This window comes from Callorhinchus milii, unplaced genomic scaffold (genome assembly GCF_018977255.1).
Source record: "Callorhinchus milii isolate IMCB2004 unplaced genomic scaffold, IMCB_Cmil_1.0 Scaffold1, whole genome shotgun sequence".
Lineage (NCBI taxonomy): Eukaryota > Metazoa > Chordata > Chondrichthyes > Chimaeriformes > Callorhinchidae > Callorhinchus > Callorhinchus milii.
In genome coordinates this window covers 29,440,387-29,466,780 of record NW_024704742.1, presented here as the reverse complement: position 1 = coordinate 29,466,780, position 26,394 = coordinate 29,440,387, and the positions used below count along the sequence as shown (strand labels likewise).

General features: G+C 44.1%; 2 protein-coding genes across 5 annotated transcripts in view; both read left to right on the top strand.

Annotated features, from left to right (window-relative positions):
* The first annotated feature begins 13,860 nt into the window (after positions 1-13,860).
* ndufc1 (NADH:ubiquinone oxidoreductase subunit C1) lies at positions 13,861-18,167 on the top strand. 2 transcript variants are annotated; one of them, XM_007897685.2, is made up of 4 exons: positions 13,861-14,051; positions 15,540-15,643; positions 17,484-17,554; positions 17,977-18,167. In XM_007897685.2, exons 1-3 carry the CDS (start codon positions 13,997-13,999, stop codon positions 17,541-17,543), a joined length of 219 nt encoding a protein of 72 aa, XP_007895876.1. In that variant the 5' UTR covers positions 13,861-13,996; the 3' UTR covers positions 17,544-17,554; positions 17,977-18,167. The 2 variants fall into 2 exon arrangements, with proteins under 2 accessions (XP_007895876.1, XP_007895874.1); XM_007897683.2 differs by having other exon boundaries at positions 13,862-14,051; positions 17,484-17,561.
* A 2,713-nt stretch (positions 18,168-20,880) lies between these two features.
* Positions 20,881-26,394, top strand: part of mgarpb (mitochondria localized glutamic acid rich protein b) — a 29,045-nt gene continuing 23,531 nt past the window's right edge. For all 3 annotated transcript variants that reach the window (XM_007897687.2, XM_042342879.1, XM_007897686.2), the window contains exon 1: positions 20,881-21,036. In XM_007897687.2, coding sequence (XP_007895878.2) covers positions 20,946-21,036 — 91 coding nt within the window. In that variant the 5' untranslated portion in view covers positions 20,881-20,945. The remainder of the gene's footprint in view (positions 21,037-26,394) is intronic.

Sequence of the window (26,394 nt, the reverse complement as noted above, 5' to 3'; positions counted from 1 at the left end):
CACCCGCCCTCCCGGTCCCAATGCGCACGCGCAACTCATTCACGGCAACCTGCAGGAGGGAGGGAGTGGGAGGGGGGGGGGTGCAAGGCACGACGGGAAGGCGGAGGACCGTTGCTTTGCTCCTTCGACAGGGTTGATGGCAGATGTTGCCAGATTTGGGCGGTTTTCACGCCCAATTGGGCGGGTTTGTACTGTTACTGCGCGTGAAGAAACGGTTATGGGCGGCTGCCTAATTGTGACAGTTTTCATTCAAACTTAACAAGAAGTCCCGTCCGTCCCCAGAACAACAACAACAACAACAACAAACAGCAAGATTTCATTTACAGAGCGTCTTTCACGTCGGGAGGACGTCCCAAGGCGCTGGACAGTTTGGGTCGGGACCCGAGCATTGGGGGGGTGGGGGGGGGGGGAGGGAGGGAGCGAGGGGGGGGGGGGGGGGGGGGGGGGGGGGGGGGGGGGGGGGGGGGGGGGGGGGGGGGGGGGGGGGGGGGGGAGGGGAGGGAGCGAGGAGGGAGCGAGGAGGGGAGGGAAGGGAGGGAGCGAGGAGGAGAGGGAAGGGAGGGAGCGAGGAGGGGAGCGAGGGAGCGAGGAGGGGGTAGAGAGTCGAAGATCTTTCCTTTACGCGGTCTCAACAACAACAACAAGATTCCATTTATTGAGCGCCTTTCACGTCGGGAGGACGTCCCAAGGCGTTGACAGTTGGGTCAGGACCCGAGCATTGGGGGGAAATGGTGAGGGTGAGGGGAGGGAAGGAGGGAGCGAGGAGGGGGAATGGTCAGGGTGAGGGAGGGGGGAGGGAGTGAGGAGGGGGTAGAGAGTCGAGAGGGGAGCTGAAGGCTCGGTCAAAGAGAAAGGTCTTGAGACCGGCCTTGAAGGAGGAAAGGGAGGAGGCGGCGAAGGCACTGGGGGATAGAGTTCCAGAGCCTCGGGGCTGAGAGGCTGAAGGCCCGGCCACCGATGGTAGGGCGGTTGGGGCGGGGGATGTGGAGGAGACCGGAGCCAGAGGAACGGAGGGTACAGGCGGGTAGGTAGGGGGATAGTAGATCAGAGAGGTAGGAGGGAGCGAGGCCGTGAATGGCCTTGTAGGCGAGGATGAGGATCTTGAATTCGAAGGCAATGACCTAAATTGTCCACTCTGCTCCCCGCAACACAACAGGCAACGCGTGATATTGGGCTACTTTTAGGCGGGTGGTTGGTCGACTTCTGGCAACCCTTGACCTGACTGACCATTACAAGGGGTAACGTGCACATCACTCAAAACACTCGACGAGTTTTCTTTTTTTTTTAAACAAAAAGCGTTGCCCAATTTTGTCACAAGCTAGACCTAACTGTTTGTGGGACGCTGTTCGTGGGCGCGATTGGCTGCCGCGTTCGGCCCACAAATCGTACGGTCCGTTGGCTTTGCAGTAAATTCGGACGTCTCGAAGATGCGATAAGGGGCTGTATCAAACGCAAGGATGATTATTGTTATTAACTGATCGTTTGAATTGTGTTGGTCGACGTTTTGAGAGCCCGCGGGTTTCCGGGCTGGCACTCTGGCAGCGGCGCGATGCTGGCGGGAGCGACGCTGCGTTGTGCGGAGGTGCCGTCCTTCAGATGAAACGTGAAGCTCGAGGTTCCTGTCCTTCTGTCCAGGTGAAGGTATGCTGGCACGACCCGAAAAGAGAGGGGAGTTTATAATAAAAATGATGGTTTGCGTTTGATGTAACGCTCCGAGATGCTACCCCAAGTGACGGCCGCTGTATAAACGCAAGTTGTTGTATAGCGCCTTTTCACAACAACAACTTGGATTTATATAGCGCCCTCCACGCCGGGTGACTTCTCAGAGCGCTTTAAGATAGGCACGTCAGCACATCTCAAAACATTTCACGATATTTTATCGCACTAAAGCAGGTGCAGCAACTGTGTATTTGTGGGCAAGTGGCTACTGCTTTCAAATAGACTGGGTTGAATTCCTAGTCGAGGATCAGGAAATAAAGAGTGACATCTGTCTTGTACGCTCGGGTTACAAAAGACGTTACACATAATGAGAGCTCAAGAAATGTGGAGTGTTGATTCCCTGGGAGATTCATGTGAACAGTGAACGGAACAAACGTTGTGTCTCTTGTGAGGTTGAAATACCACCTGGAGCTAAATGTTTAGTACCATATGGGAAAACCCTTTCTAGTTTATTTTTAGTGAAGTAGTTTTGTGAGATAATTATGTCTATTTATACATATACATAGCACATTCAAAAGGACAGGAATAGGATTCTTTTTACTCCATAATTTATCTAGGCTTTTTCCCCCAAACAAAACATACATCAATTTAAATAATATTTTTCCTCCTCAATTATTAAGAAAATCCCAATGCTATTTAAATAATCCTTGCATTTGATATAAATGATCCTTGCATTTGATACAGCACCTTATCGCTGTATTCACAGTCAAAGTGAATTGACTATATTTTGTGGGAGAAACGCGGCAGCCAATTGCGCACAGAAGTGAGCCACAAACAGTCATGCATTAAGTGACCAATTTTACCCTACTCACTCTCTGGTCTGCCTATTTTGTTGCAATTGTTCCCCCCTTTGTTTTGCAGTATTAACACCTCTATTCCCCCACTTTGTTGCAATCCCCCACTTTGTTTTGCATCATGAACACCGCTTTAACCCATCATCCCCTGTCCTCTACCCCATTTTCTCCTTTGTCTTCCTTGTCCTGCCTCCCCCTTCTCTGTTAGCCCTTTAAAGCCTCTCCCTCCTAACCTGCCCCAGTTCTCACAAAGGGTTGTGGACCCGAAACGTTGACTCACTTTCCTTTCTCCATAGATGCTGCCTGACCTGCTGAGTGTTCCCAGCGATTTCTGTTTCTGTTTTAAACTTGCTTAAGGTTTCGCCCTGCTGGGAATCAAAACCAGGTCTCTCGCTTGCGAGGCGAGTGCTCTAACCACTGAGCTACAGGACTCCACAATATAGCATCTTACAATGTCATAGAAATGTCTTAAAGCTCCTCGCAGGATGTATTGTATGGTGCAACGACTGCATTTTGCAGACAGACATGACAGTTATTTTGTACACAACAATGTCTCATGAGCAGGTGTGAAACAGATGATCAATTTTATCCAGAGTATTATTAGCAAGGACATCGGGAGATTGTTGGTTCAAGCCCCAAATTGACACTTTGAGCTCATAGTCTAGGCTGGTACTCCATTGCAGTGCTTATCAGAGCTGTCATCCTTCAGATGAAACATTACACTGAGGTTCTGTCTGCCTTTTCAGATAGATGTTACGATTCCATTGGCACTACTGAAAAAGAGAAGGGAGTTTCCCCTGATGGCTTTGCCATCAAGTCCCCAGATAAAATTCATCATTTTACTTCACTGCTGTTTAAGGACACTAATGGGTGCAAATTTTCTGCCTCATTTGCCTAAAAATAATAATCCCTCCAAAACAATAATAAATTGGTCATTTTCAAGCCACGACTGTTTGTGGGACACCTCTGTGCACAATTGGTTGCCGCGTTCGCCCACAAATATACAGTCAATTCACTTTACAGTGTGTTCTGTGAAGCGCTTTGGGACGTCCTCCCGACGTGAAAAGCGCTATATCAAATGCAAGGATTATTATTATTATTATAACATCTCTAATTTTGAATCGGTGGGAAGTTCCAATGTTCCCTATAGGGCTTTCAGTGAGATGTTCTCTGCATTCATACATTACAGATCCCCTTTTATGTCTACTTAATTATGCTTTGATAATTTGTTCTACGATAGGCAAGAACATTGACTTTCTTATCAAGAGGTCAGCAAAAATGCCTTTCTCTTGCCACTTCCTCTGACCTTGAACTTGAGCACCCACCAAAGTAGAACACATTTGTATTTTATTCCAGGAAGAGATTGAGCTCTTATTTTTATGACCATTGTAAACAGCTCTTGGCCATCTTTAGACAACTGCTCATAATGTTTTGAAGATGTGTCGTATCTGAAACGTTAACTTATTTTCTCTTTCAGATGGCAATCCACTTATTGTAGATTTCCAGCATTTTTTAACATAACATTTGTATTTATCAAGTGAAAGGATGCTGTATCTAGAATACAAAACAGACCTCATAATTTTTCTTTTTCCTTGCGTTGTGTAAGATTATTAAAGCTTCTTTCTCTGCTGTAAAAGCATCAACCAGAGATATTTACTGGTAGGAAATCATATTACTGTGAAAAGAATGCACAATAATAATGTCCAGCATGAGTGGAACCAAAGCTGAAGGGAGCACTTTCTAAGGTAAAAGGTGCAGTTGTTAGAAGAATGATGCTTGCTATCAGCACTTCCACTTGGCCACCTTCTTCCCTCCAATGATGACACAGATTAACTCAGCATTAGATAATAATAATAATCCTTACATTTCATATAGTGCCTTATCACATTGTTGAGACGTCTCAAAGCCCTTCACAAAAATATACTGTAAATTGAATTGACTGTATATTTTATGGGTAAAACGCGTCAACCAAGTGCACACAGCAATGTCCCACAAACAGTTGTAGATTGAGTGACCAAATTATTATTATTTTATTTTTATTTATTCGATTAATTTGAAGGGATTATTCCCCCTGGAAAACGATACGCCAATTCAACTAACAACCGGGTTCCTTCTTACTGTTAGGTGAACAGAGACATGAGGAGTAAGGAAACTTGCCTAAGGTTTCACCCCGCCTGGGAATCAAACTCAGGTCGTCTCACTTGCAAGGCAAGAGCTCTAACCAGTACACTACAGGCCTCCAGGTCTCAGCTGGGAGAGCATTACATTTGGCTCTTATCTTCCTGTGATATGGAGGAGAAAAGTTATGACAGGTTCCTACACCGACTTCCTAACCCTATATCAGCTTATTGATTCCTTCCGCTTGGTGGACATTGGCCTGCTTCAGCTCCCCCGCACTTCTCGCCCACCATTGGCAGTTGGGCATTGAGCATCTTTCCAACCCTCTGGAACACTATCCCGCAATCTCTCCACCTCACTCCCTTTCTTGCCTCTTTCAACCGTGCCTTGGGCCACCCTCCCACCTCCACCCTTGCCCTCCACGCCTCCTGACCCTAACTCTCAGCTCGGGCCCAAAAACCCCTGACTGTCCAGCGCCCTGGGACATCTTTCCGACGTGAAGGGTGCTATACAAGGGTAATTTGTTGTTGTTGTTTGCCACTGTCTAATACCTGCTGAACAGTGCAGATTGGATGTTGAAGGACAATAAGTTGGCGCTCAAATGGGATGGCTGCTGTGATTCAATATCTCACTGACAATCATTGTTCAGACTGAATGAAGATTGACCACTTAAAACAAGATATCAGAGAACTGTTAATATTTATGTGATTAATAATAATTCTTGCATTTGACATAACACTTAATCATGTTGTCAAATCCTTTCAAGACGCTTCACAGGATTGAACTGTATTTGTAGGCAAGAGCTAGCACCTTCATGAAAAAAGGAGAAAATTAGGAGAAAATATCATAGAATACATTGCAGTTAATGGTGCCCCATCAATTGTTAAATCAATCTATATGACTGAGTGGTTTATATTGTTGGAGACTAAAACATTGTCAAAAAATGCTGAATTGACATTAGGGTTATGACATTAAGACAACAGAGGCACCTCTTTTGTAACCTTCCTTTACTGGAGGAAAAATTATGAACTTATATTTATCTGAGAAATTCAAAACAAAATAATAATGAGAAAACTTTTATACGCTTAATTGACCTACCAGAATAAGAAGATTAAACAGTTTTTATGCAGAATGTTGATTATTCATACATTTTCATGATTTTCACTTTGACATTACTTTGCAAAGTCAATAAATATTTCACGCTACACTAAAGGTCAACGTAGACTGTTCTTGTGATTGGTTGATATTGTCTCGTATGATACATTAAATGTATGCATTAACTCCTTGCAACCATGCTTGAAATGAGCGGCTTTTCTCAGAGAGACAGAGTAATGGCCGAGGTTCACTGGCAGCACGACTTTACTGTGTGTATCCATTGCTGTTTTATGATGCAATAAGAATTTTTTTTCTCAAAGCTGTGTCCTTATCTTTCTGAAATAGGACAGAAGATTAATGAGACAAAGGCATCTTTCCTCCTGTCGTGCATAAGAGGCCCAATGGTATAATAATTTACGAACGCTTAAGAAAATGTTGGTTCCCTCACAGCAGGCTCTGTAATATTTGCTGTTCACACAGCTAATATAACCAACCAGTGCAACACTGCAAAGATCAATATTTAGCACCTTAGGAAGCAGGACAAATATATCTTGAATCCTATAAGCAATAAAACTGTTCACTATCCAGATGTACTGACTCATCTTTCAACAAAAGACAAAGAAAAGCCAAAAGGCCATCTGCCGACAACCGTTTTTGTGAATATTGCACAAAAATCCATAATCTGGCAAACCAGCTCAATATAAAATTCTAATGGCCAAAGTAAATTGCAGCATTTCCACAGACAATTTCATGACCTGTAGAAAAACACGAACACAAAATCTGCCTTCACACACCAGGCAAACAAAGGGATGGCTAAAGAGCTATAAAGAGGTAAAAGAGCTGATCGAAGAAAGAACGTCTTCAGGTGCGATCTGAAGACGGACAAAGAGGGGAACAAGGCAAAAGAATTGAGGCAGGGACTTCGAAAGGGTTGGACAGAGTGGCTAAAAGCATGGTCACCGAAGGTGGAGTGTAGAGGTCGAGGGACGTCAGAAGGCCCAAGCCGGCTGAGTGAAAGGGGAGGGTAGAGGAGTGCAGTGTGAGCATCTGGGAGATGTACTTAGGTACCAGGGTTTTCAGTGATTATGTCAGTTCTTTCACCTTTCATGGTCCATCATTACTATTGCATGGTTGAAGACATTTAAATTTTGCATTTGTATTCATTGATTGTCCTATTAAATTTAGGCTCCGGCTGACTTCCGTGGTTGAGGTGGATGTAAAGGGACCACCCTGGCAAATGTTATTTCAAAGCTTTGAAGAGTATTTTCTTTTGGTAACCTTGATTTGCATTTTCTATTCCAAATTTCAAATATTTTAGCTCCCCTCTTGTTGTTCATGGAATGCTAATAGCACAGCTGAGATGCTGCTATCACCTAGAATGATTCTCCTCATTTCAAATTGTAAAGTGCTTTAGATATTTATTTTACATGAAAGGTGTTATGTAAATGCAAGTTATCTTATTGTTAAAACTTGATAGTTCCTGAGGTGCTGGGTTCTTTGAAATGATTGTAACAAAATGTACTGGAGGATTCAGGACTTGAAAGTTATGTGAATACTTGAACATGGGTAAATTAATTAGATTAACATATCAGTTAATGAGATCAATTAGTACATTGATAACAGATTTACAAATTCCGACATCAAAAGCAGTTACTGAAAACTGTCAGCACTTTGGGACATTCTCCCAACGTGACGCCTATACAAATTGTAATTTGTTATTGTTGTAGTACTGTATATAGAAGCACTGGTTCAATCTTATCTGGAGAATTGTAATGTTTTATCTACTACACCTTAGGAAGGCTATACTGGTCAGCAATGATTCAACATGATGTTACTTATGAGTTATAGGATAAGAAACTGGTTAAACTTGGATTATGTTCTTCAGAGCTAAGGGATGATTGACGCAAATAATAAAGGGAATTGACAAGGGAGATAGAAATTGACTTCCCTCTCCTAGAGAATCCAAAAGCAAAGGGACACAATGTTAAAATTAAAACCCAGTCAGTTAAACATGAATCCAAAGACTTCATGCAAAAAGCTGTAAAGATGCTTCAGAAGATCACAAATTTGAATCAGTTGTGTTTAAAAAGAGATAATTAGGAAGTAAGGGCTGTCACATCTGTTTGTGGGGCACTGCGGCGCGCAATTGCGTTTCACCCACAAAATATACAGACAATTCACTTTATAGCATATTCTGTGAAGCGCTTTGAGACATTTCAGCACATCAAATGCAAGAATTATTATTATCAGGTAAGGGATAAGGAGAACGGACACTGGCACTCTCTGACTTGATTCACACATTAAGAACAAGCTTTTGGGTGAGGTTCTGGCGCCTGTAAACGTAATTCCAGGTGTGAGTCACTGCCTAAAGAAAGGATTTATCTTTGGTCCACCCATCATCAGCCTGAGGAGGATCCAAATCAGATTGAGAGTTCCAACTACTGTATGTATATCACTTACATATGGAAATTTCTGTGTTTGGAATGGAATGCGTGCTCTCTTGTTGGAGAACATCCTCTGCTTACCTGATTCTGGAGAATATTTGGCACAGGATAGCAAGTGCCAAGGCTTAGGGATCCCAGTGTGTGCATTGGCATACTTCTATCGAGTGTTCTGACCCTGTTGAGATTATTTAAATGCTGTTTGTGGAATACAACTCAAGATTGATAATGTTGATTGTAATGTTTGTTTAATATCCTGAGGTCTTCGCTCAATTACCCTCAGGGCATTTGCTCAGAAATATCCATATATTAATACAACACAAATGTGAATTTAGATAGCACCTTTCACATCAGAAGGATGTCCTAAAATTCTTAAAAATACTAGCTCCCAAGTGGGGCGTGGGAGGGGAAAGATGACCGAAAGTGCGGACAAAGAGGTAGGTCTTGAGACAGACCTTAAACGGGATGAGGAATTGACTCAGAGAGTGAGACAGAAAGGCTGGAAGCCTGCCCCCTTCTTGCTCCATATTCTCTTATGCACTTACATTATTAAGTGTAGGTTCCCCAGAACTCAGCATAAAATAGAACAGAAAAGAAAAAATTGGGAGTTGCAGCTCACAAACTGTAGCATGAATAGCTGGCTCTGTACCAAGAGGCTTCAGGGCTGTGTCTGTTCAAATTTAAATCAAAATATGGGTAGGGTGAGTTGATATAAGTCTGAACTTGCAATTACTTTGAAGAAATTGGACTTAGGACATTTACAAATGCGGTACAGCATGGAAACAGGCCACTCAGCCCAACTTGTCCCAGCATCGACTAGTTTGGCTGCGTGGCCTGTTTCCGTGCTATACATTGAAAATGTCCTGAGTTTAATTGTAAGTTCAGACTTATATCATCCCACTCTACCCATACGTTATTACAAGGTGGATCTTGTAACTCACCCCCATTAACCAAATTAGACCAAATACGTTCCACTTTGGGAACAAGGGTTGTCCCCGCAGACAAGCCCCAATCCCTCCCAAACTCTTCTAAACCCCAAATTGTCAAAAGGGCAATGCAGACCTGAACCATGTCTGCACGACTGCCCGAGCAAGTCAGGTAACCAGATGTGCACCCATACTTTGTACCCCACACGAGTTTTCATCCATTGCTTATTCTCTCTCCTACCCTTCCATTCCCCTCTCCCTCATGTGAAAGCCTGGGGTTAGGATCACCCTTTTTTTCCATTTGAATCCAATCTGCAATGTATTTAACTCAGAGCAGCTCCAGCTAGCTGCCAAAGATTTTGGCAAATGTGAAAAACACACCGCTAATGCAGCACAAATGTTTGTTTATAGCAATATAGATGACAAGATAAAGTAACTCTACTGCATAAATATTAATATGTGGGCATTTGATCCTCTTATTGATTTGGGGTCTAATTGCAAAGCTGAGCTGCTGAATCCTCACTGGGAACATCGAGATTATTTTTATAACTTTAAATATTTCTGAATTGCCCGTAAGAACAGCAGGGGATTCACTGAGGTTGCACTGAGGTTGCAAGGTGGATTTGTTTGCAAATCAAATACAATATCACCTACTTAATGGTTCCAATTGGGCCATACCATCTCTGTGCATCTTTGTAAAATTAAGAACTGCTTTCAAACACCTAATAAAAAAAATCAACTTCATTCTTTTATTTGAGAAACCTTTGCTGGGGGAAAGGGGGCTTCGTGGGTAAAATGGCTGTCGAGTTTGCCTAAAGATACATAGTCACTATTCTTGACAGGCCTTGTGAAGCATCTCATGATATTTAGAGTCACAGGTACTATATCAAATACAAAAAAAATCATTTTTATTATTATTATTTGAATTTGATCTCTCCGCATCACAAAGCTGTTTCAAAATCATGTTCTTGGATACCTCAAGTGCATGCACGCAACTGAAAAACATTTCCTCACAACACAGCCCAACCTGACTTTTGGATCGATGTCTGATGCTGATAGTAGGATATGAAAATACATGGTTTTCTATTGTATTTGAAAACAGAAGGGAACTTCTCTTCGTGTTTCTTTGGTCGTTCACCACCAAACTGTTTGTGAGACTTTTAGCATTCAAATGGCTGCTGTGTTTGCTTACAATAAGTCACTTCACTTAATAGTAATTACCTATGAGGTACCTTACAATAACTCTATATAAAAATGTCCTTTCTTTCAGTAATTACATTTACAACACCACAATAAAGGGGACTGGGAAGAGAATTTTTGTACACCCAACTCAAATAATAGACTGACGAGGGCAATTTCAGGACAACAGAAAGTTTTTCGACCAGGTGGACCTTTCTGCTGCCTTCGATACCGTCAACCACTCAACAACAACAACTTGGATTTATATAGCGCCCTCCACACTGCACGGCGTCTCAGAGCGCTTCACAGTAACGGATCCCAGGGCCGAGGAAGTTGACCAAAGGTGCGGTCGAAAAGAGAGGTCTTCAGCTGAGACCTGAAAATAGGAAGAGAGGGGATGAGGTGAAGGGAGTGAGGAAGGGAGTTCCAGAGCCTCAGGGCATAGTGGCTGAAGGCACGGCTGCCGAGGGTGGAGCGGAGGACTCGGGGTACAAGGAGAAGGCCATACCGAGAGGATCGAAGGCAACGAGTACTGTTTTGAGGAGAGAGGTCAGAGAGGTAGGGGGATGCAGAGGAGTGGAAGGATTTGAAGACACTCTATCCTCATCTATCACTTCTCCTCTCACCTCAACCTTCACGGCTCTGTTCTTGACTGGTTCAGATCGTACCTCTCACACCCCCTCCACTTCATCTCCACAAATGGTTTCTCCTCTAGCCTCCGCACCGTCTCATGTGGTGGCCCAACTCTACCTCTCTGCCTCCACCCTTGACTCCACGACCACTGCTCTACTGACAGAATGTCTATCAGACATCAAGTCCTGGATGAGAGCTAACTTTCTTCAGTTGAACGTCAACAAGACTGAGGCTGTCCTGATTGGCTCCGGTCAGCGCCTCCTCACCTCAGGCGCTGACAGCATCACCATCCACGATGCACACTCCACCTTACTAAGCCAGTCCGGGACCTTGGCATCTTGTTTGACCCTCAACTATCCTTTCTTCCCCACATCTGTGCCATAACCTGCTCTGCCTTCCCCCACCTCCGCAACATCGCCCGGCTCTGCCACTGTCTCTCACCGCAGGCCGCTGAAACCCTCATCCATGCTTTCATTACATCCAGGCTTGACTATGTAAACTCCCTGCTTATCTGCCTCCCCAACTCCTCCCTCCATAGGTTGCAGATCATCCAGAACTCTGCAGCCCGTGTCCTCTCCTGCACCAGGCTCCATGACCCTATCAACCCCATCCTCACCGACTCCATTGGCTTCCCATTGCACAGAGGATACAATTCAAGATGCTGGTCTTCACCTTCAAAACCCTCCATGGTCTTGCTTCCCCCCTACCTCTCCGATCCCCTAACCCTTTATCAGCCTGTTCGCTCTCTCCGCTCAGCAGGCTCCAGCCTGCTTCACATCCCCCGCCTCACTTGCCCCACTGTTGGCCGGTGGGCCTTCTGCCACTCTGCCCCCACCCTCTGGAACTCCATCCCACAATCCCTCTGCCTCACCCCCTCCCTCTCCTCCTTCAAGACTCATCTCAAGATCCTCCTCTTCAACCGTGCTTTTGATCTCCCTGCTTGCCCCCCTGCCCTCCATCCTACCCTACCCCGCCCCCCAGCTTGGTTCTGAAACTCTGTCCAGCACCTTAGGACGTCCTCCTGATGTGAAAGGCGCTATATACACAAATGTTGTTGTTGTTGTCTTTACTCAGTTGGCAATTAGCGACTGAAACAAGAGTTGTTGAGGCAAGGACACCATAGGACAGTGAGGGCAGGAAGGGTGGGTATTCTGGAGAGATGAGATCAGATGGGCTGTAGGGACTTCTTCATCCAAACCAATTTTGTGATCTTATGAAGATTTGATCATCTCAACCTGCCAGTTTCAGGCACTCGTAACATTTCCCAGTGTGGTACACTCTGAGCCTAATATTAATTTCACCAATTTATGAAGCTTTTCCCCAAAAAAATCTTGTAGTGATTTGGTGCTTGGCATGTCTTTTTGACATCTTGAAACAGTTATCACTTCTTGTTGTAGTTGCGAATTTTAGTAACGCTTAGACACTAAGTGGCCTCTGCTCTTTTCTAAACCTATCAGTGTGAGTCCCTGCTCAAAGGTGTCTCAACCGATTCAGAATTAGTCACTCACAGGTATTTCTGGTTAACTCCAATGCCCGGTAACTGGGATGTCGAATCAGGGTCTGTCCGCACTGCCGGAACTCCAATGTCGACAGCTATTCTTTAAGTCATTGATTCCTTTTCTTGTCTTAGACTTTTGCAGAGACTCGAGGATACAATTGGTAAACACAGCAGTTCTTTATTAAGACCTACCAACCCTAGGCTACCTTGCATACAAGAAACACAACAATTTAAGGATACAACAATCACAGAATTATACAGCACAGAAAGAGGCCATTCGGCCCATCGTGTCCGTGCCGGCTAGGATCAAATTTAATGACCACACATTACTGTAACAATTAGCAGCACAATACTACATTAGTATAAAAGAATTTAAACCAACCTGACTTGTACAATAGTCCTGTCCACCTATTTTCTTGAAAATATATATTTATTTGTAAATATAGTATTTGGTACAAATACAACATCTTTGGTTACATTTTTCCCATGTGTCCTGATACATAACATTCCGTTCTTTGCATTACATTCCCTTTTCGGGGCTGATCGTCTATACGGTGAGCGTCCCCTTATGTTGCCCTGTGAGCGGTTGGGGCCCCAGTGCGTTGGGTTGTCAGCGAGGCCAGCCGGATGACCACCATTAGACAGAGACCGCGAGGCACACAGAGCATTGGTTTTTATAGGCGCCTGGTCCCCGCTGACCATATGACGCGAATGTGAAGGCCTTTTCCCGTGTGAGCGTGCACGGATTTTCCAGGTTGTTTGCTAACTGCCTGTCAATCAAGCAACCCAAAGCCCAGATAGTGTTGCAATTTGGGGACCTCACGTCTGCCGTTTGCTAGTTCTTGCAAACAGCTTCTGCAAGAAGCTTTCTCTTAACCAGAATCTAATTATTTCCCTTAAATAATACTATATATATATTTACATATTACTAAGGATTGCAAAAACAGGGTAACTGTGACAATCTGCGATATCAGGACAGAATGTATTTCCATTCCAGTGCTTGAATTTGGTGCTGCATGTTATCACGTCGATATATCTTCTCAAGCATTATTTTCTGTGAACTGTAGTGACTGCATCTTTAGCGGTCTATCTGGAGGGGCGAGAAGGTGGGGTGGGGGGGAGTGTGTGTGAGAGAGGGAGAGGACAGTGTGTGTAGGTTTGGCCAGAAATTAAAATACTTTGTAGCCCAAAGTCCACCAAATACTGACTCAACATTATGCATTGCCTGCTATGGGGGGCAGAGTGGCCAATTTAGGTTCAGTGTTTTTTTTTTGCAACGGTGTAAAAAAAGTGTCCCCAAAAGCAAGAAAAAATAAACATTTTGCGTTTGTTCTAAACCTTTAAACGTGGTTTTTTTTAAAAAAAAATCAGGAACCCGCCCAAAGCCGCAGTCACAACCCAAACCCGCCCAACCGGGCGGCATTTGGCGGCAGCCCCCGGTCACGTGACGGGGGGGGTGTGGTCGCGGCCTCGGATCACGTGACGCGAGAGCCGGCTGGGATCGATTGCTCCTGCCTGCAGACCCTGGGCGGTGGATCGCAGAGATCGGTCGGAGCGGAAGGTCACACACACACTCACACACACACACACACGATGATGATGGTGACGGTGACCCGCGGGCTGTTCCGCTCCGCCGCCGTCTGTCACAGTGAGTAACGGGGGGGGGGGCGGTGCCTGGGGTAGGGTCACCCTTTGTGTCGTGGACAATGGACCCTCGCGATCGCCCCGCCCCCTCCCCTCACGTGTGGGACCTTCATTGCTGGGGGCAGCCATGTGACTCAGTCACCTCTGGGGCTGGAGGTTGTGGGTTCAAGTCCCCCCCCACCCCCCCCCATGGGTCAGGACTTTGAGGCTGACACTGCAGGGCAATGCTGGGGGAGCCCCACGCAGTCCGACTCGCCGTCCTTCGGGCTAAGCGGAGATGTTAGACCGAGCCCCGCAGCCCCCCCCACCGCCCACCTGGACATTAAAGATCCCGCGGCGCTAATGCACAAACAGAAAGGGGTTTCTCCCCCGGCGTCCTGGCCAACAACCCCCCCCACCCCCACCCCCCACCCCCCCAGATAACATGTGTGCACAGGAGCGCCCCCACAAACTTGCACGAAAGATGGAATGACTGACAAATTTCAATGTGTGGAATTGGGCGATAAAGCTGGCGACGGATCAGCCAATCTGGGCCTCATTGGCGATACTTAGAGGAGCGGACACCGGTCACCAGGGGCAGGGAACCTTCCACTCAGCTCCTGCAAGACAGGTGATCCTACCTGGCAGCTTGTCAGACCGGGCTCTCAGCAACAACAACAACAAGATTACATTTGTGTAGCACCTTTCACGTCGGGAGGACGTCCCAAGGCGCTGGACAGCGTACAGCATTTCAGACCCGAGCTGGGGTCGGGGGGGGAGAGGGGAAGGGGGAGTGGCCGATGGCATGGTCGAAAAGGAGGGTCTTAAGGTGGGACTTGAAGGAGTCTAAAGAGGGGGTGAGGCGGAGTGATTGGGGGATGGAATTCCAGAGGTTGGGAGCAGAGTGGCTGAAGGCTCTCGGGTCGGGGGACATGGAGGAGGCCGGAGTCGGCTGAGCGGAGGGAGCGGGCGGGTTGGTAGGGGGTTAGGAGGTCGCAGAGGTAGGGTGAGGCAATGCCATGGAGGGCTCTGTAGGTGAGGACCAGGATCTTGAAGTGGATCTTCTGAAGGATAGGGAGCCAATGGAGTCGGGTGAGAGTGGGGTAGATGGGGTCACGGAGTTTGGTGTGGGAGAGGACACGGGCTGCAGAGTTCTGGATTATCTGCAGCCTGTGGAGGGAGGAGTTGGGAAGGCCGACAAGCAGGGGGNTTTGCATAGTCGAGCCTGGAGGTGATGAAGGCACGAACAAGAGTTTCAGAGGCCTGAGGGGTGAGGTAGTGGCGGCGTCGGGCGATGTTACGGAGGTGAGGGAAGGCAGAGCGGGTCATGGCTTGGATGTGGTAAGCTATGAGATTTTAGCTGGTTAGACACCAGCAATACCCCAAAGTACCCTCTGGGGTCCCCAAGCCTCACCCATAGGATGAGTCTATGCAGGAATTATTTTGGAAGAACTACATCAATTAAACCTAACCGTGTTTGGCTGAATAATCAAGCATGTTTTCTGCATTTCAGTGTTTACACGTTCTGCCTTCACTGCAACAAAACCCGACTACACTAAACCCAATTGGCTGCGTGTTGGCCTGGCATTTGGCACCTCAATAGCAATATGGACTCTGGTAAGTGGTTCTGTCTTAATGGGCACAACAGATCTAACCAAAAAGTGGCCTCTGGGACAATTTATATTTTAGGTGATATTTTAATGCAATAATGAAGTTAGATGTGTCACATTTCTGTGCAGAACTCTTTATTTTCACTCTTTATTTTCGGCTTTCTGTTTTCTGTCTCACCTTTGCCATCTTTTGGACGAGAGGTTAAAATGAGGCCCTGGTCTGCTTCACGCTGGGGCCTCAGTTTAACATCTCATTGAAGGTCCCACAGCATTATTCAAAAAGAGAAGGGAGTTTCTCCCGGTGTACTAGTCAACAAATCCCCCAAATAAAATTGGTCACTCACTCCATGACTATTTGTGGGACGTTGAGGTGCGCAAACTGGCTGCTGCATTTCACCCACAAATACACAGTCAATCCACTTCACAATATATCCTGTGGAGCACTTTAAGCCGTCTCAATTACATGACAAGACACTATATCAAATGCAAGGATTATTATTTGGGTGGAACTGTGGTCAGCATGCATCTTACACTTGCAGTTCTCAGCTTCAACATTAATGTTGCAGTGCGTTAAAGTGACATTCATTGTCTTATGTGTACTGTATGGTATCATCATGTTTTTTTGTACAAAATCCAATCTGCCCCACCATTGCTAGGCCATCTTTCAGCCATTCGGCCCCTGCTCTCTGTAACTCTATCCCAGAGTCCCTCTGCCTTGCCCCCTACCTCCCCAACTTTAAAGCACACCTGAAGACCAGTGTTTTCGAATGAGTGTTTGCTCTGTACGCTTACCCCGCACACTACAGCTCTATCTCCCCTCCCCCATCCTCTTTTTTGACTTTTACATTGGGGAGCTGAGGTGAAAGCAGAGATGTTATTTCAGAAAAATTACACTTTAAAGCGAGGGGTCTGGGGGTTGCCAGAGGCCCTCAGCGAGATCTAGGGGCAGAGTATTGGTGGGTCTGGCGGTGACTCCCCACAACTGCTCATGAATTTTCAGCCTTTTGCAGCCATTTCTGACACTCATTTTTAACCCCTTTTTACTTTTTTTTAATGTTATGAAATAACCCATATATAAACAGCAACTGTAGGATTTGTGTCAGTGACGAGGAGAAGAAAACCTGCGGGTCTGAGACACAGCGAGTTTGGGAGTGCTAAGCCCCTCCAAGCCCTTGTCAAACACCTTCTATGCCCCCACCCTCTTCAGCTCTCTGACTCCTGTCAGTGGTGTGAAATGCTTTAATTCCTCTCATCATGAAAGGTGCTACATAATTGCAAGTAATTGATGCTTCCACCTTGGATGGATGAAAACAATCAATTAACAGCTTATTTCAACACAGAGCCACGGTAGGTAGGTTTGTGTGTCTGATGTACAATAATAGCCAGGAAGTGAATTACAAGGATACACGGTAAACTGATGGATTGAAATCATGTTAGCAAAATGTTGATGAGTATTTGTTGTAGCCTAGCATGATTGCCGCCTGTTCATCACTCCTGCTATCCGAGGGTGGAATTTGCTTTGTAACTAACTGTGGGTTAAAATACACGTATGCTGGAGCTGTGAGGTTGCTGCGTCCAGTGGAGCCTCAGATATATAGCTTCAAAATAAGGAGTGGCTGTGTTGAAAAGCGGAACAATGACAATGTTTGTATGTAAAGACATCCCATAATAATTCACGCAGAGGGAGTTGGTGAGTGACACGTAATAATAATAATCTCCAAAATAATACCCTATTTTGAGAGCTTGTGTGTAATTAAAGCGGCTGATATTTTCGGAATGTAATAACATTTAGAGTTACAAAGCAGAGCGTTGTATTTGCCTCACTGTATTTTCTCATGAACGTTTAGCTCTTCAAGCAACATGATGATGATGTCAAGGAATACAATAGGCTAAATGGAATCGAGTAACTCACCACCAGGTATACTGTAAGTATTAGTCTCTTGGGTTTCACCTGAGTCTACAAATAAGGGCTTTGACACATGCTTTGTTATGCGGGAACCAGTGTGACCGGTCATAATTGAGCACCTGATGAACAATTGCAACTGGCAGATAATGAAGCATCTATAGTACGGAAGGACCTTGATTATCCATAAAGAATGGGAAATTAGACTGTTAACTGTCTTATAACTTGCTTATGTGACGATTCTTCACACAGTGAGCCCAGGCAGTGAATGTTGATGGACTGTTTGACTATGGGGGCATCCAAGTCAAGAAGTCCAGGCTAATTCTGTCCTGATCCACCTGCTGCAGAAACACAGTACAGTTATTCCATTACACTATTCAGGAAGCTCTTTGATGTGTTATATTGTAAATGAAACTGGTTCCTATTTTCTTTTGCAGTGCTTAAAAACATGTAAGTGAAGGAAAGGCCTGGAGTCGAGATTCCAAGGAGCCATGGGTTAACCTGACTATGAAACTTCGTGGAGCAAGAAGATTCTATCCCGCAAATTGAAAAATGTACACAAATGTTTAAATTTCTTTTGCTTTATGCTCAAGAGACAGATTTATTCTGAAATAAATTAAGAGAAAAAGGTCTGTGTCTTGTTTCTTCTGTCCCTCACACAGTGTTGCATTTTCATCATTTTCATCTTAAAAAGATGGATTAAAAATTAGCTCAATTCCTACCCCATTGGTTTCGGATATCCACTAAGAAATTGTTGGTTTTATCAGTAGTGTATGTCTCCTGATTAAATTGTAATTTCTGGATCCACTAGTTATTTGCTGGGACAATGAGATGAAAATAGGAAATGTCAATGGATGCAGCAAACAAGCAGTGGTTTAGCAATGGCCTTAAGCGTTCCAAGGCGTCTGGTGTGAACTTCTATATAAATGGAAGGTGTTGTCGATTGGGATCTAGCTTCAGTTCAAACCCAGGTTCTCGATAATCGTCTTGCATCAAATGAGTGGCAGCTATCTCAACTCAATTTCCAAAACTGCTTATTTACAGAAAATTGAAGCGCTTTGAGACATGTCAGTGTGTTTAGGTACTGTATCAAACGCAAGGATCATCATTATTATTCACAATAAAATCGGTGAACCCACAAGGCTGTCCATTCATTGGTGTGGACAATGGAAATATCTATTTCCCTCTGAAACAAGTGGGGTTGAGTCTGAGAAGGGATTTTTCCTTCTCTCCCCCACATTTTCGTCTTTTGGTGCTGAGTGGAAAGTATAAATCTATGATTGACAGCAGGCTTTTCCAATTTCCTGTACATTTGCTAAAGGCTATTCATATGTGAATCTAAGTAATAAGTGTTGTTGACTATCTGACCATGACAGGAGCATCGCAGTCAATCCTTGAGAGACATTGTTCAAGTCTCCTCTGAAGGCATCAGCACTGAGTTCTCAATCCAATGTGGTTATTCACAATAAGAAAAGTATATTGGCAAGAAATAAGAACAGTCAAAAGGTGGGTGTGCACACTGCCTGGAATCCACAAGAAGAAAATGTTTGTATGCACAAGGTATGGAGAATGGCTAGCACTATAAAACTGAACTCCAGCCAATCTCTCTGCCTTCAGGAGAGAGAGTCAACAGAGACTGAGAATTGATGCAAAAAAAGTAGATTTTATAGACTAATAATCCTTGTATTTAATGTGCCTTTTATGTCGGGACAACATCTCAGAAACTCACAGGATTTACTGTAATATGCAGTGACTATTTTGTAGGTGAATAAAATATTTTTATAGAAGACTATCTGGCTCACTGTTGCTGCACTGGTGCCAGCTCCCACAGGAGGATCTTTTTGATACCATCCCCTGCTCTTTCCACATACCCATTAACATTATTTTTCCTCAAGTACAGGATGACCAAAAAGTTGTGCTACCATTAAAATGTCTAATAAGTTTTAAAGAAATGGTTTTTTTTAGATAATAGGGTAGTTGCAAATTAAGGCTTTTTGCAAATTAAGGCTTTGTGGTCACCATGTATTTACTTAATTCCTCATTTAAATGTTTGTATACTTGGCTAATCAATTGGGAATAGATCAACTTACTTCTAATCCTGAGAGAGTCTCTAATATTAAACAGTGATGTTAAATAAATTGCTTTTTAATGAAGGCACATCTTTTTAATCTTGCTCACCCAAGCTCCCATCCTTGACTGTCTATGGGTCGTTTGTGGCATCATTCAGTGTAAACCAGTCTACACTGTGTAATTTAACAGGAGCAGGCTCAGGTTGTACACATCAGACACATCTGCATATTGATAAATAAATATTGGTCATTCATGTCACAGCTGTTTGTGGGACATTGCTGTGTGCAAATTGGCTGCTGTGTTTGCCTGTAAAATACAGTCACCTCACTTTACAAAACAATAATAAATTGGTCATTTTCAATCCATGACTGTTTGTGGGACATTGCTGTGCGCAATTGGCTGCCGCGTTTAGCCCACAAATATAGTCAAGTCACTTTACTGTATATTCTGTGAAGCGCCTTGAGACATCTAGCAGACGTGAAAAGCGCTATATCAAATGCAAGGATTATTATTATTATTTACTATGTGTCAGTCTTGCTCAGTGGTAGCGTTCTCACCTCTGAACCCAGAACCTCAGAAGGGTACAAGCCACATGTTGGAACGTGGAATCACACAGTCTTAAGATCACATCCCGGTGCAGTGCTGGGAGTGTGTTACATTATCAGAGGTGCCTCCTTCGGATGAGACGTTAAGCCCAGGTCGCATCTGCCTATTCAGGTGGACGTTAACGATTCCCACTATTTGAAAAGAAAAGGGAGTTTCTCCTGGTGTCCCTGACCAACAGTGCCCCAGATTTTAAAATAATTGGTCACTCGTTCCATGGCTGTTTGTGCCAAATTGCCGTGTGCAAGACCGGCTTCTGCATTTCGTCCGCAAAATATACGCAGTCGTTCGATTTTAAAATAAATCACGTGAAGTGCTGAGTGACAATGATAAGGTACTGTATCAAATGCAAGGATTATCGCAAATAATAACAGTGGGAATACAACGGCGGTCAAAGGTATTGGGAATGCTGTTTCAGTGGAACTTGTCATCTGCTGTGTTATATTTCCAGCTGTGGAACAGCTGGAGCAGATTCAAGTACAATGCAGCAAAGCAAGGTTAACGTTTTATTTATTATAAGAGCCACGAGCAAATGTTGTAATCAGATTTGCAAAGCAGGAGGGACTGTGCTATGTTGTTGCTGCCACATTGGTGCCTGTGCTGGATGTGACGTTATTGTGGGAGTGAGCTGAGAGACACACAGTCACTCACTCTCACTCACTCACACACACATCTGCTTTACTCTGGCAGTGGGATCTCTCTCACCACAGACAAGAACTCCCGAATAGACGCGATGTACCTCTGCAGGACAGCATTGCACAGACTCTCCCCACTGGCAAAACCATCCTCCTCTTCCCGACTCGTCAGGGATGTGTACAAAAACCGTGAGTATTGCGATGCAGCAAAATAGATGGGACCATTTGACCCCCTGAGAGGGCACAGGGGCTGACTTGCCTCTCCAGAGAGAACCCCCTTTAAATCCATGCACCGTGTTGGTCTCTCTTCCCACCTGTCCACTTTGCAAGGAATTTGACTCCCAAGACGGAGGATTACAATTGCAGTAATAATCTACTTCATGTGAAGTATAGTCCACTGTTGGTGCATTTGCAATCCGTTGTGTTGAAAGCCACAGGAAAGCTCGCAAAAGCATCAGTGTATTTGCTGGGCAGATGCTGCAATGATTGCAAATACCCTGTGTAGGAGAGCTGAAGGTCACTGGCTCGGTTCTGAAGGCTGATCCCTATTGCAAACGAAATCCCTATCGAGGAAAAACACGCACAGAGGGTTTTTTAGTATTCGCTGAGGATTTTATGTAAGAGCTGGAAATGCAACTTGTGTTTTTATTGCTTGTTATGAAATCCCAAGTCATTTTGCCCCCAAGCGCTGAGCTGTGCTAAGCAGAGTCAGCAATTTAAACCAGATCGACCAGAAAGGATTGAATCTAACGTTCTCATGCCTGCAATATCCAGAGTGATGCATTTGTACCTTATATGATTTGAAGTTTTGTGCAAGACAGACAAAACAAGTATAAAGAGTTCTGTAGCTCAGTGGTTAGAGCACTCGCTTTGCAAGTGAGAGACCTGAGTTTAATTCCAGGCAGAGGGCGAAACCTTGGGCAAGTTTCCTTACTCCACACAGAGCCTAATAATAATCCCTCCAAAAAACCAAAAACAATAATTAAATTGGTCATTTTCAATCTACGACTGTTTGTGGGACATTGCTGTGCGCAATTGGCTGCCGCGTTCGCCCACAAATATACAGTCATTTCACTTTACAGTGTGTTCTGTGAAGCGCTTTGGGACGTCCTCCTGACGTGAAAAGCGCTATATCAAATGCAAGGATTATTATTATTATTATTATTATAAAACGTGCTTTGCCTGGCAAAACTGAAAGGGAGAAATAGTGTGTGTGTGTGTGTGAGAGAGTGTCAGTGAGAAATAAGCAAACGTTTACCAATGTGTGAGAAAACATCTGTGAGAAAGATATAGATGTGTTTGTATATTTTTTTTTTGGGGGGGGGTCAACCATCACCATGCTTAAGAGTATCCAAACCAGAGCATTTCATGTATCCCACCGACACATGGAAATTTCCGAGATATTTATTGGAATGGAATGCACACCGTCTCCCTCGAGAGACACATTCCCGCTTACCTAATTCCAGAGAGTATTAGGGGCAGGTTGCCACTGATATCGCTGTATGACAAGCTTTCCCGCTGCTTGTCCAGTTAGGGCCACTCTGCCTATTAGGGCTTTAGTTTGCAGTATTAAGAGGAGCTGAGGGGATGACTAGTCTGGCCTTCTGGGTCCTCATGATAAGCCAGGCTGGCCGTGCTGTTATCAGCTGTGGCCTGGAATACTGTAAGAGGAGGGTTTTGAGGCGGGACTTGAAGGAGGCTAAGGAGGGGGCGAGGTGGAATGATTGGGAGATGGAATTTCAGAGGTTGGCTGAAGGGTCTTCCGCCAATGGTGGGGCGGGTGGGTCGGGGGACATGGAGCAGGCCAGAGCCGGCTGAGCAGAGGAAGCGGGTGGGTTGGTAGGGGGTTAGGAGGTTGCAGAGGTAGGGTGGGGCGAGGCCATGGAGGGCTTTGTAAGTGAGGACCAGGATCTTGAACTGGATCCTCTGAAGGATAGGGAGCCAATGGAGTCGGACGAGAGTGGGGGCGATGGGGTCATGGAGTTTGGTGCGGGAGAGGACACGGGCTGCACAGTTCCAGCTCCTTGGGACGTCCTCCTGATGTGAAAGGCGCTTTATAAATGGAATCTTGTTGTTGTTGTTGTTGTTGTTCTGGATTATCTGCAGCCTGTGGAGGGAGGAGTTGGGAAGGCCGACAAGCAGGGCGTTTGCATAGTCGAGCCTGGAGGTGATGAAGGCATGAACAAGAGTTTCAGTGGCTTGAGGGGTCTACGAAGAGCGCCACAGAGGGCTGGCTCGATTCCTACAATCAGTTTCCAAACACGTCACCTTGGAGCAGTTTAGCTTCAAGGACACACCACTTGAAAACGTTTTTTTCAATTACTGTATTGAAAAGTGTAGCATTGCAGGAAGTCAAATTGTATTTAGGTACAGTGTAGCTTATACTTTCTTAATGTAGTTTGACAATAAAGCTTCAATACTTTGTAACACGTGTCTGCAATCTCCTGGTAAATACCAAACAAAGAAGCAAACAGAACGCTATATAAATTAACTGTTGCAAAAATGCTCTTTGTAGAGTTCTGATTGAACTCTAGTGGTAGTGAAAGACACTTGTGTGAAGAGTTTACAAGCATGTTTTACAAATTATCAATGTAAAACAAACCGTCCTTTCCTTGAATGGTTAGTTGATGTACCATTTACAGCAACACAACCAACGCAAGAATTGTTTCACAGTTGCTCCCCCCAAAATGTTCTAATAATTAAAAAAAATTATGCAGATATTTTTCAACATTCAGGATCAACTTTGATTACATGGGGGAAAATAGTTATCCCATGGTGTAGCTATTTGTGATTGATTATAAAATATCAAGTTATAGGTTGTTGTTTGAATTACTGCTTACGGCTGTTGCTCATTTGCTGTTTTCTTAAAATACATTTGTTCCTGGTTGGTGGTTTATGCGGTGACTCACAGCATTGAGGTATAAGTCCTGGCCAACAATCCCCCAAATAAAATTGGTCACTCATTTCACAGCTGTTTTTGGGACACTGCTGTGCGCAACTGGCTGCTGCATTTTGCCCACAAATCACAGTCAATCCACTTTACAGTATATCCTATAAAGCACTTTGAGATGTCTCAACAACGTAATAAGTGCCATATCAAATGGAAGGATTATTATTATAGTAACTCATCATTATTAAGTACTCAATGTCAACAGATTGACACCCAAGTAGAGAGCTGTCTAATGAGGATTTACAGCAAGACTTTGAGAAAGTGCTAGCTGCATTTTTGTTTTGTTCTATTTATATCTTTTCTACAACCTTGTAAACAGCAAATGCAAAGCAATCAAGAGAGAACAAAGTTTATGAACCACTGTGAGCCAGTCCCTCAGATCTGTAACAAAGGTGACCTGTCCATGTGTTCCAACAGTCCAGTTCTTGCATTGCTTTGAGTGTCAGTCAAGCCTACAAACTCAAATTCCGACATGAGGCTTGAACTCACTCTTCTGACCCAAAGCCAAGTGTACTGAAGCAGGCTAACACTTCCTCCTTAACTGGATTATGTCTGGAAAAAACTTTTCTTCCAAAATCAAAACAAAAATCCAATGGGACACGATAAATAATGCATGATAGATGCTTGGGCATGATTACAAGGCAATAATTCAATTGCAGAGCTTCAGGTATTTTTATGCAGAGAAGTGGATAGTGAGGAGTGATTGTAGCGCAATTTTTCCCCAAACTGCCATATAATTTCCCACGAAGAATGTTACCAGATGAGATGCTCCAAGATCTTAAAACAATTCTGCTCTTAAACCGACAGTTTTGTACCCTGGCTGATTTGCAGGGCAATCGAACCCTCCCCCCATTGAAGATGTCTTTGCTATGGAGTTAAGTCTCCAACCAAATCCTATATAAATTAACACTGGTGTTAGTTTTGAAACGCTGCAAACCTTGGCTCCATGTGTCCTACCCTTTGATGCCATTGGCCAGACTGGGCATAACTTGTTTTTTTACATGCTCTGCTTATACCAACTGGTTAGAGTGCTTATAAATGCTAAAATTAAAATTTCAGTCTATCTGATAATGAAAAGTCACTCTTAATATGGAAAATGATACATTTGTTTGAAAGATGTTCCTTATGTAGCAAAGCTTTCCTAACAATATGTATTGTCTGACGCCTCAACAGTACGTTCTTTTGCAACTCTAAAAAAGCGATAATAATAATAATAATCCTTGCATTTGATGTAGCGCCTTATCACATATTCAAGACGTTTCAAAGTGCTTCACAGAATATACTGTAAAGTGAATTGACTGTATATTTTGTGGGCGAAACACGGCAGCCAATTGCGCACAGCAGTGTCCCACAAACAACCCTGGATAGAAGTAATAAATCCTAAGTTTACATCTTTCATTCAGTGTTCCACTCCTAACTTTATTGGACAGTCTGTTCCCAACAAGATGGAATGAACCAACTCCAGTTGAGTCAGGGATTAAAAGAGGGATAATGTGAAAAGATCTACATGTTTCTAAATGGGCATGGTGGGATGCTCTTTATAATGTCTTTGCAGTTATATAAACCCTATATAACAGGGAGGGGTATGTAATGGGTTAGATATGCTACTACTTTTTTGTATAAGAAAAACTTATTACAATTAATTATTATTAAACTCTTCAACATCTAGCATCTTGGGACGTCCTCTTTTCGTGAAAGGCATTATATAAATTAAATTTGTAGTAGTTGTTATAAATCTGAACGGATGTGAAAAGATCCATCTGTTCATTTCAATCACACCGTGAAGTAAAGTAGCCAACCATTAGCTCACCCATTCTGACTACATAACTGTAATATGCCCTGTTATATATTCTGTTCAAGATAGGGTGTTAGGTTGAACATTAGTACAATGTGGGGACACGTAAGATACATTAAAGAGGGGTGCCTCAGGGATCCGTTCTGAGGCCTTTTCTCCTCCTTGTATATATTAATGATCTGGATTCCCAGACCTAATGTAAAGTAGTTAAAATTTCAAATGACACCAAATTGGGAGGAACAGTGGAATCAAGAGGCAGCAAAATCTTATGGAGTTTGATGGGTGTGCATATGGGATGATGACTGGCAAGTACAGTTTAATACAGATAAATGCAAAGTACTAAACATAAAAAGTAAGAATAGGAAATAAATGCACTCCATGAATGGGATAGAACTTGCCACGGGGGAAGCTGAAAGAGATCTAGGAGTGTTCGTTGACTCATTGCTCACCATGTCAGAACAGTGTGAGGCAACAATAAACCAAACACAAATGTGCTGGGCTATATTGCCACACCAGCTGATTTTTTAGATCCCCAGATATCATACTCAAACTGAATAGTTCTCTGGTCAGGCATTACCTACATATAGATCTGGTCATTGTGACATAAGTAGGCAGACCAGGCCCTCGAGACAGTGCAGAAGAGAGCATCAAAGATGATCCCAGTGTTAAAAGAATGAGCTATGAGCAACGATTAGACAAGCTGCAGTAAATAATTCAGTCTTGAAAGAAGATGTTTCAGAGGGGACCTTATATATGTATATACAATTTTAAATGGGATTTAGAAGTCAAGATCTATATTTCT

What these genes read in the sequence shown, in the direction of transcription:
- ndufc1 (XM_007897685.2), top strand. Translation starts at nt 13,997, where the DNA reads ATGATGATGGTGACGGTGACCCGCGGGCTGTTCCGCTCCGCCGCCGTC. An exon ending in CTCCGCCGCCGTCTGTCACA is followed by an intron (nt 14,052 to 15,539) that starts GTGAGTAACGGG and finishes TCTGCATTTCAG; the next exon opens with TGTTTACACGTTCTGCCTTC. An exon ending in CAATAGCAATATGGACTCTG is followed by an intron (nt 15,644 to 17,483) that starts GTAAGTGGTTCT and finishes ATGAACGTTTAG; the next exon opens with CTCTTCAAGCAACATGATGA.